Raw genomic sequence first — 14730 nt, 5'->3', positions numbered from 1 at the left:
AACATAGCTAGACCGTCTTCCCTAGTATGTACGTGCCTTCTTTTGTTAGGTGGTAAAGCTAAACAAATTCTTTGTCGTGGGGAAACTCAAGTCCAACGCCATATCAGCTGCCCTCCACAGTCGGCAATCGCAATCAGTATCCGTTAAGCTGGGCATGCATGTTGAAACGTGATGATGGTCGACGGTATAGAATTGGATTTATTGACAGCATGCATCTGCCATAGAGTGGAGAAAAGGTGGGAGACACAGTGAAAGAAAGCTCGAAAGTTTTCCTGACTCTCGAGTCCCGGGATAAAGCTGCCCACAAACGGTATTTGCACGTTTGAGGCACATATTTATCCACATTTCGCGCATTAGTGATGGGACGCTTGACAACGTCTTTGGCCACACTCGATCAGCGGTGTTGCCGGTGGTCGTTTTAGGCGCAGATAGGTGTTGACTTTGGATGCAAAATAAGCCAGTTTAAGAGCGAACGTCGAAAGCACTCATGCATCTTGCAATAAGCCAGGTATTATTCAAACCATGAATAGTGGTAATGCCATCGTTTGGATCAGTACAGCACCCACATGCAATATTGTTGCTATTATTTTTACCGTCTGAAACATATCCAATAATATTTGTATATTGACAACAAAATACTGATGACATTGTGTCAACTTACTTATCCGAACATGCATTGAAAATTAGTTGATTTATAAAACTAATTAAAAAAGGTTTATGTTGTTGTTGTTTATAATAAATATTTCGTTGGAAAAACTACGATGAAAGCAGACACATGTGGAGCGATACGAAACTAGCTTTAGGGGTTGGTGTCAGGCAAAGGAAATCGAATCTCAACTTGAATAATCCGTTCATTTCGTTTTGTCTCAGTTCTCGCATTGCTTCAGGATCTCTTTTCCATTAATCCATCTTTTTCCTTTTATCTCATTTCAGATCCCTTCAGGGCGTTGATGGACTTCAAACACACAGTATTACCGGCACCGGAGCAGAGTCTCCCCGGCGCAACGTTACGTTCCAGATGAAAGTGACATTGAAATGGGAAATTGAAGCAGTTACATTGTGGGCGCGTGAACGGATGAGCACAAGCTCCGAACAATGAAACGCCACAAAGCAGCCGTGCATCATGTGCATTCCAAGAAGACTCGCAGTGTCGTGTGTAGTGTAGGTGCTTTATTCGCGCGCGATAGACTGAGTGCTTGCTAGTGTCTGTAGTAATCTAAGTGCAGTGGTGGCAACCCCTAACACCACCGTAAGATGCCGTGGGGTTGCCTCTGTTCAAAGGAGAAAAAACGGCCCCAAATAAGTAGTCCCATACTGAGCGTAAGTACTCTTCTTGACTGCTTCCGGACGGAGATGCGCGGACGGATGTTTATAGTTGTATAGAGTGGCTGTACAGTGAACATGTTTATAATTTCTTATGATGTGCTATAACGTGATATCTTCGAAGGAATGGAAAGATAATTGGCACAATTATAAATTGTCTTATTTTATACAGGAAAACTTCTACATAGTTATGGAGTGTTTATAATTTGAAACTATTTTACACAAGGCCATTTTTATGTTATTTAATTATATAGCCCACAATAATTAATTAATCCATTCTGCAAACAGAATTCATGCGATACTTGCGCCTGCATTTTGTGTTTCTTCTCATGAGAAACTCTGCAGCAAAGGTCTGTACCAATAAAGTCGAATCCCTCAGCCCTTAAACGTACTTCTTTTCCACGGGAATCTGCGAAGGGAATATCGATGCAATTCCAACCCCTCCCCCAACGCGCGCGGGGCGTATACGCCGGAATGACGCTGAAATGAAAATGACAGGCACTGCAATTTTCATTCACAACAGTCATCCATTCACGGAGTTGTCATGCAATCGCTGGCACAGCCTTACATTTTTGCCGGTGGTGTAATGGCTGACCTAGATTTAGTGTCTGGCGGTTTTTCGTCGACAAAAAATCGCTGTGGATCCGCTCAAAGTTGGATGAAGCAGCGGGCCGGAAAGGATGTAAATCACGGTTTTTCTTTGTTTTGGATCCTTGGCGGATAATTAACAGTCTTTCGAACGCACGGCCACTCCAAGGAGGAAGTTCTTTGGGGCATCAAGAAGGCAGCTGGATGGAAAGCGAAACGCCCAGCACGATGGAGGACGTTAATTAAATCAATTGAAAATTTAATTTGGTAAAGGAATTACCATCGAGGAGTAAGTCTGTAAGTGGGCTAAACATCCATAAAAATTTAATTTCATCTGGGACAAGTTTATATAATTAGCAAGATAAAAAATTGGGATATTTATTTGGCAGTATTTTGAAGCAGCAATTATTGAAATTTATGCATCATAAATTTCCGTTTTGTATTCTCAGAGAGCTAATACTGAAAAGTAATGTTTTGTGGTATGTTTATCAACATATTTGGGTACAATATTTCACTTAGAGTTAGCAAGATTTCATAAGTAAGTACATAGTAAAATGCAACAGACTTGCACTTCAAACGTACCCGCTTTCGGATCACCGTTTCCCTGGATTCGTAACTGCCACCAGTGAATTATTGCTTTTCGCTCATTCCGAACCATGGAACTAGTTTAAGTCCTCGTACAAACGCACTTCATGCATCTTTAGCAGTCTTGTGGGATATGGACCATTTTCATGTGGTTTCCGCTCTGACGCCGCCATAAAGATGACGTTCGTAATCCATGCGGCCATAAGTTCTTCACCGGAGCTAATCTCACACGAGTATATAATTGTGCGGTTAGCTTCTCTATCATTGGCCGAAAGGAATTGCACACTTAAGCTGCGATTATCTGACCGGGTTCTTTCGTAGACCGAAGAGAGTACGCATGTTTCACGGGGATAGAGTGTCCCGAGATTATCCGATGTCCAGCGGCACACGGTGTGGTTTTTCTATCGTTCGCTTCGATCGCAAATCAATACATCATCGGTACACGCCGACGGCTGCATCGGATCGTTATCCCATTTTTCACCAACCGATAGACACGGAACGCCACGGACGAGTCTCGCTGGTGCTCAAGATACGGTTTGCTTGCGTTGCATATCACCGCACGGTGTTTTTGCCAGCCCCGGTATTCAATAACACCCAGCGTGAAGCCAATCGGAGCTATCGGGGGTACGCAAACCCGACCTAAAATCCGACCACAAATGCCGCAAATTTCAACGCCAATTCTTTCGTCTTTCGCTTGCACACGAAGGGAACGAATGGCCGGTTTTGCTGAAAGGTTCGCGTGAGCATGGAACCCACTGGTGGTCGAAAAATTTACGAGATCTGAATTCCGTTTATTGCCGTTCAAGTGGCGAATGTTTTGTCTAAACGCCACGGGCGGTGTAATATAGGTTGGCTGGCGAAAATTACAAATCATCCAAGTGAAATGTCGGAAGGTCGCTTTTCTTTTTTGAAGTTGCAATTTGTTGAAATCTTATGCAAAGTATAATCTATATTTGAATTACAAAACATTTTTTGTATTACGTTTTCTTTAACGTACGTTTAAAAACGTACGTTTTTTTTTCCCAACCTAAAAAAAGGGAAATCAGAATACAATTTATTGCAGCCGATTGTACATCGCTACGAACTAACGAAATGAACTCATCTTATTACTCCATCAAATCGATGGTTGGTTCCTTATCTCATTGAACTTTAATAATATTCAAACATGTGCATGCTTCGCGTTTGCTTGTTTATTTTCATTAGGACTTGTCCGTGCGCATGTTTGATATTCAAAGATGAAAGTAAAAAATAGTTGGTCAGACAAGCATAAAAACATCAAATGAAAGGATTTTTATTACGCTGTGGATTAGAAAAAAACGAGACGCTAAGTTATTAGTGCCATGCATAGTTTATGAAACAGATTTAGACTAGTGATTACTTGTTTGCTCGCAATTCTTCCGTCGATAGTTTATTACCATTAGATGGCTTTGAAAACTTCAAACTGACACAATTTCCTGGCGCTTTCGATTTACAGTTAATTTGACTGGTAAATTTCTTCACTCCACATCAAACAAATTGAAATCAGTTACGATTCGACGACCATTTTCAACATCTTGCAACGCTGGTGCTGTGTCCTCTTTACGACGGGTTTATGGAGGGGTTCTTTTTTTGACATTAAAGATGCCGGAAAGTTTGGCCAGACTTAACAAATCCCATTTCACGAGCACCGTATAACCTTGCAAAGTGATCACGAAACCGAACGCACGAACCGACCGGGTAACCATGAGCGATTATGGAAAACTCAATTAGTCTTAGCGTTTTATCTCCTCTCCGATCTTTCATCGTGCCATCCATCCAATACCCGTCCCCCCAGCCCTTCCCTCACACACCAGCACACACACATCGCCCTTTAATTGACCGACCCGAGTCGCTTCCTTTCGCGGAGCAGATGTTACGTCGAAACTGCCGCACCCGGAAACCGTGGGCCCCAAAAGTCATTAACTTGGCGCAACGGCGAGCGGCGTTTGGCAAAACAAAGCTGTCCAAAGTATTTTCTCACCCCGGCTGGAGGTCGGTTCCGCCCGTGCACCTCGCGCTCGCCTCGCTATATCGAGAAAAAAAACGGTACACTTTCGTTCTCCGAGCTGTCAAAAGAATCCTGCCGGGGATGGCCGGGATTAGCTGTCCGGTTCCGTCGAAATGTTGCGTACGCGTACCTCGAAATGGGTGCGGGTTTTAAGTTTCCAGCCGAAAATGTGTAATTGCATAAGCACTGATGCATCAAATCGCAGTGCATCGGTGCGTGCGGGAGGGGGAAAGAAAATGGTCCACAGCCCTCGCCCATGGAAACTAGGAAGAAGGAAACGGCTCTCGTGCTCGAAAAGGGAAAAGTAAATATTTACCCACCCGGTGTAGTTTACCGCGAAAAGGGAAAAAAGTATCAATTATCAGCCCCACGGCTTCTATTAAATCCATCAGTTAAACGCTACTTCGAGGTGCGTAGGTGTACACGTCCCCCTCGTTGGGGAAAAGTGAAAACGGTAGCAACTGGGTTTGTGTGTTCTCTTGACTTTCGGTGAACGTTCTTTTCCGGGTCACGTGTGATTTTATTGTATCAGCTGAGTGAGCGGGGCAGGGCGCGAAACGGAAACGAACGGTGACGAAAGATTTACACTACCTCTTACGACGGCCGATGAAATAAGAACCAACGCGCAGCCATCGAGCCGGCGAAAGCGAAAGCGAGTCTAGGGCTGGGCGAGCGAAAAGAAAACAGACCGAAAAAACAAAACAACCCTGTCCGTGTGGGAGCTGGCACCCCGAGCGTGGTTTGATAGGGCGAACACAATGAATCCGGCAGTAAGATTATTGTCACTGTCACAAAAACGCTGTCAAATCACTTAAACTCAATTTATGCTAGCACACCACAAATCAATAAAAACATTGCCGAGCCCATTAAGTATGATGGATATTCAATATGGAGAGCGAAGCGTTTGCGCAATCCCGCATCTGTGGCAGGCTTAGGACTCATCCGGCCGGTCGTAAAACGCAATCGGTTCAAGTTAGACGATCAATCTACGAATGCTGATGGTGTTTCATTAGAATTATGGGGAAAAGTTTACGAAAATGGGGTTTCTTTTTTGTTGTTGCATTTCTAACGGTTTCCCACTCCCTTAAGAATTTTTGCAGTCTATTATTCCTTTGCTTATGGTTTTTATTTTAACTGGCTGTGCGACAGACATGAACGTTTGGTTTTTGGGTTCAATGTTTTTAAATGTTTCTACTAATTAAAAAACAGATTTCCATAAATATATTTAAACCTTTTTTTTTTTAAATCAAATCGTGTCGGGAAATCTGTGCTTCCGCGTCGATTTATCCAACACGAACATTGGCTTCATATACAGTTCGTATATTGAACCTCTCATCGTGGTTTTTAAGGTTCTTGTTTGATTGTTTAATTTTTCCACAAACATATTTCTACAAAATTAGTTGTGTTGGAGTCTAAAGAATTGTATATGTATACTTTTATCACTAAAAAACAAAAATTGTCCTTTTAAAAGGAAAATCATTCCGGTTTCGGGGAGTGAAAGTTTCCAAAACGTGTCAGAAAACACAATTTAGTGTAGACTCGTATGTTAGTGTGTTTTATTTGTTTTCGATATTTGTTTTTTTGTCATGTGAACCTCCATACCCGGGTCGGAAAACTTTTTAATCACTGTGTACCGAACGGTCTACTAGTTGCCATACACATTCAAGTGCCCATAAATCTCCATTTCCAATCGTTCGATGTCTGATTATCGTCCACGGGGACGGACTCGTACGACGTTGGCATACGCATACTTTATGCTGGAGAGGCTCCGAACCCCAAAACCAAAGCGCTCGTTGACCGGTCAAACATCGAGGACATCGGACCGTGCTATCGTGCCTCCTACCCCCACTGGCTGCAATCTGTTTCTGTTGGAAATTTACGACCAGCAGCAATTTTTCTGGCCAACGATTGCCTTCCTCCTTTCCTGTCTGCTCTCTTTCTCTTGGCCGACTTCGAGGGAATGTGCAAACGTGAATTCATACCACACACAATCGGCAGAACGCTTCCACAGGATTTGTGGGGAGGAATAAACGGCAAGAAACCGATTCCCTGATGCAGCGGCGGATTATGACAATGATGAAGATGATGCTGGAAACCACGATTGGTGGGGTAAAGGAGAGAAATAGGGAGAGAGATAGGGATAGATTTATGACAATCGGACAGAGATTAATCCACATCTACGGACTGTATTTCGCAATTCCCTTTGGTTCCAGTTTGCAACTTTTAGTCATGGTGTTGACATTTTGACACAGAAGTCCATGGAATTACATTTATTAGCGCGATGGTTTTGCAACCAAAATAGACTGACCCAATTTCTTCATTACCGTTTCCATTGCAGCCGGAGGATTGTCAGAAGCTCCAGTTGCTTCCCGCCGCTAGACGTCCATTGCTATCGGCCGCGGAGAAACTAGAGGAGCGCCTTCTTCCACCGAATTCCGGTGCCGGCGGTGAGTTCGACAACGAGAGCAGTGAAGAGACGCAACCACCGAGCGATGCTGGCCGCGACCGACTGCAGCAGCAGCTGCTGCAGAAATCGAAGCTCAAGTCCTCCAACCTCAAGAGCACAACCTACACCCGCAACACCGAGAACGACAAGCTAACGCGCCATCTGAACACCGTCAAGTTCAGCTTCGATGAACCGCACCGAATCCCGATCGACCAGCAGCAGCAGCACAATGAATCTGCCAAACCACCGGATCGTAACGAACCTCCTCCCAAGCCAGACCGTAAGACGACGACGACTACGACGGCGATACCAAAGGTCGTAGTAAAAGCACCGGAAGCAACCGGCATCGGTGACAACGGAAACCAACCCAACATCGGTAGGGACGATGTTGATTGCAACGGCAACGGGAACTATGATGTGGTGCCGTCGATTAAAATCAGTGACGATTCCGGCAAGGACGAGCTGCAACCGTCGGTCGATGAGAACAAGAACGAAATCATCGTCGGGGCGGTGGGCAGCGACAGCGGCATCCCGTTCATCGACGAGGATCCGTCGCAGATACTGAAGCAGCTGAACGCGAACCCGCAGCGCGGTCAGAACTTTCACGATGCGCGCGTCATCACGCTAACACCAAAGAATGTGGGGTCGGAGGCGACGCGGGTGGCCAGCGAGCAGGCCAACCGGGACCGGATACGGTTACTGGCGGATACGAAGAAGTTCACACGGTTCCTCGTCGAGCCGCAGGTTGAGGTGGCCAAGTTTACACACATCTTCCAGATTCTGCCGCCGTCGTACGACCGGATCTGCCAGCAGTGCCACCAGGCGCTCCATCTGGACATTGGGTTGCGGTGTGTAGTTTGTGACTTCACATGCCACCAGCAGTGCGTGCGGCTGGAAAAGGTAAGTGAAAATATCTGTTTTTCCATTTATATTTTATTGATTAAAGTCTTCTGACCATATATTTCGACAAAATTTCAAAACTGATACAAAATGTGTTCAATTTAAATTTAAATAGTTTTTCAAACTGTCATTTCAAAGGTGATGGTAACGTACTGTAACGCTAATCCGTTACCGAATAGTGCTCTGAAAATCCAACAGATGGCGCAGATGTCAAAGCGTTACGCGTTACGATATTGTATCATGTCTCGTGATAATTAAAATTTTAAATGGAAAAATCGGTTGCTAAAGCAATTAAACTACTTTTCTTTACTTAGCATATTTTTTTTCAAATAGACCTTGAAGCCTAGAAAACAAAAGTAAAAGAATTCATCAAAAAATCACTCTACCACGGCGAGAAAAGCGTTGCCAAACCAGCGTCCTCGAACCGAGCAGCGGCGAGCATATTTCATTATTTATTTAGAATTTGTCAATATTGTTCCTCTTGCTCTCACGTGATTTTCATGCTAAAACAAACACATTTTTTGTCACTTCATTTTCCGCTGCAAACAGCATCACCTACGGGTCCCTGTTTGCTCCGGATCAACGATCTATCGATTGCAGTGCAAACATGGCGGGAGAAGCTAAGAACGAAGCAAGGCGATCGTGATTTGCTTGTTGTAGCTTTGGAAATGCTCTTTTACAAGTATGATGATATATTTGTTCCATTGGTTCTACTTTACAGTTTCTCTGTGTACTTTAGTAAGAATTATACTTTCGGTGATTTTTCTGTCAAGTTTTGTAAGCATGTATGGTAAATGTTACGTTTTCTATTTTTTTTATTTGAATTGATTAACTTATCAAATGTATCATATTTTTACAATCAACTTTTGCAAATATTTTAAATATTACATGTATGATGCAATTAAATATACTACTCGCACAACAAGTTGTTCTGAAGCGCTCTAAAACGGCATGGAGATCAAAGTTATTCTTGACTCTTTGGCAGCTATCAAAGCGTTGAATTGGAGCTTGCCCTTGCCATATAGCGGAGCTGGTTCGCCTACACTCGACGCGACAACTCCACCAACCGCCGTTTTACTTCCTCCTTCCTCCTCCGCCGGTCGCGAGCAACAAATTACAAATTCGTCGGTGGGCTCCATTCAAGGAAATCCAGTCTACCAGACCCAGGCCCCCCGTATCTCTGGAAAGGTGCCGCTCGGGTATGCTACGGCTGTGGGAGAATGAATTAACGCGGACGAAGGAAGAAACGTATGAATGAATGGGTGAACATCCTCCTTCCTCCCCCCCCCACCACACGATTTCCTGGGGCGGCTCCGACGAGTTTCCTTCTAGGTAAACAAACCATTCTCGCGCAATTTCCCTTTGGTTTACCTTCTGCTGCCATTCATAAAAATGCAATGTTATCAATCTTGAGATGTGGTTCGACCCGGTTAGAGCGCTCCGTTTGTTCCCTTCAATAGCTCCGAGTCCCAGCGCTGGTTTCATGTTGCTCTCCGGTGCGGCATCCTTCCGCAAAACGGCACACCGCACATGGGCACTTGAGGAGCGTAGTTTTATGTTTCACCAGCTAGCAAGCGATGGGGCTGGTTTCCATCGCAGGGTGGAGGGCTGGTTTTTAAAGGAAAACCATTGCGCGGTTGACCGCACAGAAACGAGGGCAAAGAGATGTTAAATCGCACCACCACGCCAAGTGGTATGCCGAGTGGTTGGTTCCGCAAAGGAAGTGAGCTGCAAATGTTTATGGTTTCTTCTGGTGCATCTCGAACGCATCTCGTTTGTGGCTTATGTTTCACTTTCTATTGTGGACCGGGAGTTGTGCGATATTGGTTTCATCCGGTTCGGCCCCCCGCTGTTTTGAAGGTTTAGTTCAGTAGAAACTTTTCCCCAGCTAGCGTTTCATGTTCTTTTATTTTATTTGCTGATATTTGTTACACTTACTTGTCGTTGTTTTTAAATTTGTAGACATGTGTTTCAAATTCTTGTCAACCTCCACGGTTGGGAATATCTGTCTCAAGAGGAATGTTTCAGCAATGAAGTCTCCAGCACGCTCGATCATAGGTTTTCCGTTAGCAAATCGAACCTCGAGCAAACACCCACGTGCGATCGCAAACAAGCTCGCCTTCCGAGTGACGGCCGGAATCGGCAGAACTGTTTCAGAAAGTCATTTTATTTTAGCACTCCGACCGTGTCGCTTGGAGCGAGCACGCGACTCAATCTCCCCGCGTGAAGTAAGAAGGAAGTACACACAAAACCAAACGATGCCGGTTTGTGGAGGAAAGGAAAATAAACCACATCGAGGTGGAAGCGGGACGGAAAAAAGGTAATCCAGATTGACAAACTATCCTACACACAGAGAATAACTGCCTAACTCGTGGTATGCCAGCCACTCATGATTGTTATGTTGGCTTCCCTCCTGCGACCTTCTGCGACTGTTTTCTTCTGTCCCTACAATTAAAGTACTTGTACTCAATCGACGATGACTTGAAAGAGGGGCGGGGGAAAACGAGGCAAAGAGAGGGATCGACATCTCAAGAGGCACCGAGGAGCGCCCACAGTGTTCCCGAAAAGAGTTGTTAAGAGGTGCCTCTTCAAAAGCGTCCCTCTTGTGTATATGTGTGTTTTTTTCTGTGGAGAAAGAACGAAAATAAATGCACTTAACCGCTTCGCCCCTCGCCGCCCCTCGCCGGCCCCGGGCCGGGACTTCGCTGAGTCGGCCATCCTTCAAACCGGATCTGGCCCACCACCAAATCCCGGCGGCCCCTCCGGCAGTGCAGCATTCCACCGGAATCGATTTGTCACGCGGTTCGCGTTTGGTCCGTGCGCGCACACGTCGATCGCCTTGGTGGCCAATCGCGCACACACGTTTGCATCGAGCATCGCCGATTTTCCCTCGGAGGAAGTCAATACTCAGACGGTGCCGAATCTGTCGCGCGCGCGATGGGAAGCGGTATTCGGGCAACATCTGGGCGTGCGTTGCCGTGAGACGTTGAAACGTCCTCGCAGCTAATCCAAAAATTAATTTCCTGTCGAGCGGATCAATCGCCTAGATTGCTTTACTTGCCTGGTATTTGTTGGAGTTATTTTAGCCTTAAACCGAATGCGGATTTGTTCGTTTTAATCTTGTCATCCACAGTTTCCAGGGGGAGTTTTAAAGGAAATTTACTTTTTTCACTCATATAAAAGAGAAACAAAATTTAAACTTTTGTAATAAACTTTTTTCAATGTTTTTCTTTAAATGAAATTTTATATTTTTCTACAAACAACGTTTGCTTCTTCGGTAATAGTTGAGCACCCCCGCGTTAAACATTCTTTCGACGGTTGGCGTGGAGAAGTTAACTCAGCCGTAAACATTTACTCATGCTAAACAACAAACAAACATTCCCGGTCGCAATTTTCGACGCGTTTCGTGTAACTGCTTCGGAAGATCGATCCTGCAGCGGAAGAACCATTAATCCTGCTCACGGAGGACGAGGAGGTAGGCGAAGGAACTGCTGACCCAACATGTGTTCGTAGTTTGACTTTGGCATGCGCCTGCATAAGCAAAAGGGTACAACAACCGCCGGAAATGATCGATTTTACTTTCTGATCAATACATGCATGGCAGATCACACCATAGGGAAGGTTGAATAATAAACTGAATTTCGTTTCAATGTAGCTTGAGTGTGCGCGTTAACGCGTTTATACAATCGGTTTCTCCATATCATCTACTGTTTAGTGGAAAAGAATATTTATTGTAAAATGCCAGCCTTGAGGATGCTAATTTTTGACCATCCTGAAGGCTAATCCGTGTCGTTGGAAGGTTTCATGTTTCAAAGCTCCGCCCAACTCAAGGGCGCTTGATTGGCCCTTGCGTTAAACCGATTAGTTAACCTTCCAAAACCCTCTATCGATCGTCGAGCGCCCGTTGATCGATCCGAAACCGAAAGCAAAGGTAGCCGCCAAACGTGTGGCACAAGTTTATCATCCACGCGCGACGCTTTCCACGGAACGGCTTTTTAAAGCCTTTTCCTTAAGTGTCCACCGAATACCACACACATCGCCCTTGAGAGCTGGCGGCCTAGCGAGCGGGGTGCGGGATGGTGGAATCATCTCCGTAAAGTCCCTTCAAATTACGCAAGATCTCCTCGGTCCCTGCAAGTGGGACAATTTGGTGGACAAACGAAATTTTTGGGGACTTTCGTCCGCGAACCCCAAGAAAGATGCGTTTCCCGGGTCGGAATCGCATGTAAGTTTGTGTACGGGAAAGTGTGGCATTATGTAAAAGAATGTTATTGAAAATATACCGTCTTATACAAACGTTTATATTTAATGTGAATCAGATTTTGTTCTATTAGGAACGCAGAGAGAATTATGATTTTTAGGTGCTTTTAATAAATGAATCAATAGGGATATGTTTCCATCGTTAAAGAAGTTCAATTTGCCTCACTTTCCCTTATACTCTAACAACCGGTTCTCTTCCCGCGAGTAAAGTTGTGAACAATATTGCGTACAACGCTGCACGGCACGAAAAAGCCGCGCAAAACCAATTGGAACTTCGTGAGCAGCAGTCGTGTTTGAACCTTCGTCGCGGAAGGACGTACGTTTTCGTCGATGCTCCATCGATTTGATGCGCGGGAAGAAATTGTGGTTATTAGAATACAGTAAATATGTTACACACTTGTTAATGTGAGTTTTAAATGTTTAAACCAGTGTTTTCTAGTTGCATTTTGCAACGATTTGTGCTTCACTGCCATTCGTTTTTTCACACATTTTTAAGTGCGCTCGAGGTGTGTTTTGTTTATCGTTGTCGTGCAGGAGTTTGGTTGGCTCCCCTTCACCAACACGTGGGCTAGATAGGAGGCTGGTTTTGGGGTGATAAGGCGCCAGGTAAAGCCCCCTAGACGAGTGTGTGTGTGTGTGTTTGTATGGTTAGGTGATAGTTCAAACATCGCTATCGATAGCGTTCGATATTGAAGTGAACGCCAACCGCAACGCCTTGCGAGGCACACCTCCCCTTTCCACAAGCCCTCCCGATCAAGCGCCATCGGATGCGCCAAAGGTGCATCAAGTGCACGTGCAAGTGTTGCCGCCCGCCCGTTTGTGCGTTTGTTTGTTGTTTTCCTTCCATTTCGGTTTCACACAACCGCGGTTTGCGTCAGAAGACAAGTGCAGCCATTCCGAGTGTCTCGCGGGTGTGTTTTGTTGTGGTCGATCCTCGTCATCGCGGTTCGCGATCGAGGTGGTGGTGCGTTGCCAGGTGCGAACCAATCTGACAAGGCGTCGACAGTGTTTTGACAGTTGGTGTGATTAATTGCTCCAGCCGGGAAGATCAGATCGTACCGGTGCGTGTCGTACCGGCATCAAGGCTCTGCTTCCTGTGACTAAAATTTATCGTATTTTTTCCTCAAAAGTCAACGTGCTGGCCACCAGGACGCCGTGCGCGTTCCGGTGAAAGTGCCTACGGCTTTCGCAAAAACAAAACAACGAAAAATACCCCGAGAAAGCTACCATCATCAGCGTGCGGCTCTGATATCTCGGTCTTAAGGTCGTTTATTTTCCGTCCGCCCAGCAGCCCGTCAAAATCGTACCGCAGTGCGTCGTTATCAACCGATCGGGCAACTCTCTTCGGGCGACCCCCGAAACGTTTGTGCGTGTGTCGGAAGAAAGGAAGCAAATGAGGTTGAGGAAAAAGAAAAGAAGTAAAACAAAGCGCGCGAGAAGAAAGGCAAAATCCACGATCATCGAAAGTGATCGAAAGCGATCGATCGCCGGGAGACTGGGGCTCGAGATTGTAGGAGGAAAGAATGTAGCAGCGGGTGATGTTTATGTTGGTCCAACACATAACCGCATTGATCACGCCCCCCCACCCCCTCCAAAGTGGTGGCATTTTTGAGTGTGTCGCGTGGGATGCGAGAGTGGGGACGTTGTTTGCTTTTATCTTCGCTTTTTTTTGACGATTTCCAAATCAAATTTAAATCCGGCAAACTTTAAATCTCGACAAACCGTTCCGCCACGAAGGGCCTGAACTGAAAATCGTAGGCGATCTCCTCCACTCGATCGGATAGATTACACGGCGCGCTTTGCCGGGGGTTTTCCCGGGTTCGCCGCCAGCCCACTTACCAGGCCTCGGGTTTGTTTTCAAACGCTTCAGGTTTTGTTTAACTTTCCTACATTATTGCCCCGTTTCTTTAAATGTGTATTGGTGTGGTTTTCGTTTTCAAAACTTTTTTCATTCATTCGTGTACGCGAATGCAGTTCGCGGGGGCCCCCATTGCTATTGGCATCTTGGCATCGGCTCGCGAGGGCCGATGGATTTATTTGAAGTCGACCCAGTACCAATTCTATTTTTACCAGGTCGCGCGGGGCCACTTCGCTTTGGTTTTCTGGTGCTTGTTGGTGTATGGCCGCAGACATCCACGCACGTGTTCGGGGGGTTCGGTTTACCATGGGATGTGTGTCTTACAGTGCTGCTTTCCACGCTTCCAAAGGAAAACCTCGAGGAGCAGGGAAGCGAAAAATTTAGCGACAATTTTGTCTTTTTCCCCCGGTTTTTCTTTGCGTTTTTCCGTACGACATCCACGGGCGTGTATTACCGAGTGGCCTATATTTAACGTCGCCGGGCCACCGGTTGCACTCGGTCGCGTTCGAGAACCGTCCGTAAAATGTGCGTTTTGACCTTTTTTCCTCCGCTAATCAAGTAAGAAATGCTTCGACAAAAAAATAAAGCAACATCAATCATCCTGGCGGTTCCTTCGTAGAACTCCTCTCGGGGCAACAACGCCGACCGGGTAGAAGACTCCTTCCTAGAATGATATTTGCACTGGGCCTTCGGTGGTCTCGTCTTCGGTTTGTTAAATGCCGTTTTTGCCGAACGAAACGAAAG

At 45.6% G+C, this 14730-nt stretch overlaps 1 protein-coding gene across 1 annotated transcript in view; it reads left to right on the top strand.

Moving 5' to 3' along the window:
- The first annotated feature begins 1188 nt into the window (after positions 1-1188).
- The window catches only part of LOC131271585 (tensin-1), a 112156-nt gene continuing 98614 nt past the window's right edge, over positions 1189-14730 (top strand). Inside the window, exons 1-2 of the mRNA XM_058273069.1 lie at positions 1189-1320; positions 6861-7868. Coding sequence (XP_058129052.1) covers positions 1255-1320; positions 6861-7868 — 1074 coding nt within the window. The 5' untranslated portion in view covers positions 1189-1254. The remainder of the gene's footprint in view (positions 1321-6860; positions 7869-14730) is intronic.

This window comes from Anopheles coustani, chromosome 3 (genome assembly GCF_943734705.1).
Source record: "Anopheles coustani chromosome 3, idAnoCousDA_361_x.2, whole genome shotgun sequence".
Lineage (NCBI taxonomy): Eukaryota > Metazoa > Arthropoda > Insecta > Diptera > Culicidae > Anopheles > Anopheles coustani.
This window is presented reverse-complemented; position numbering and strand designations above follow the sequence as displayed.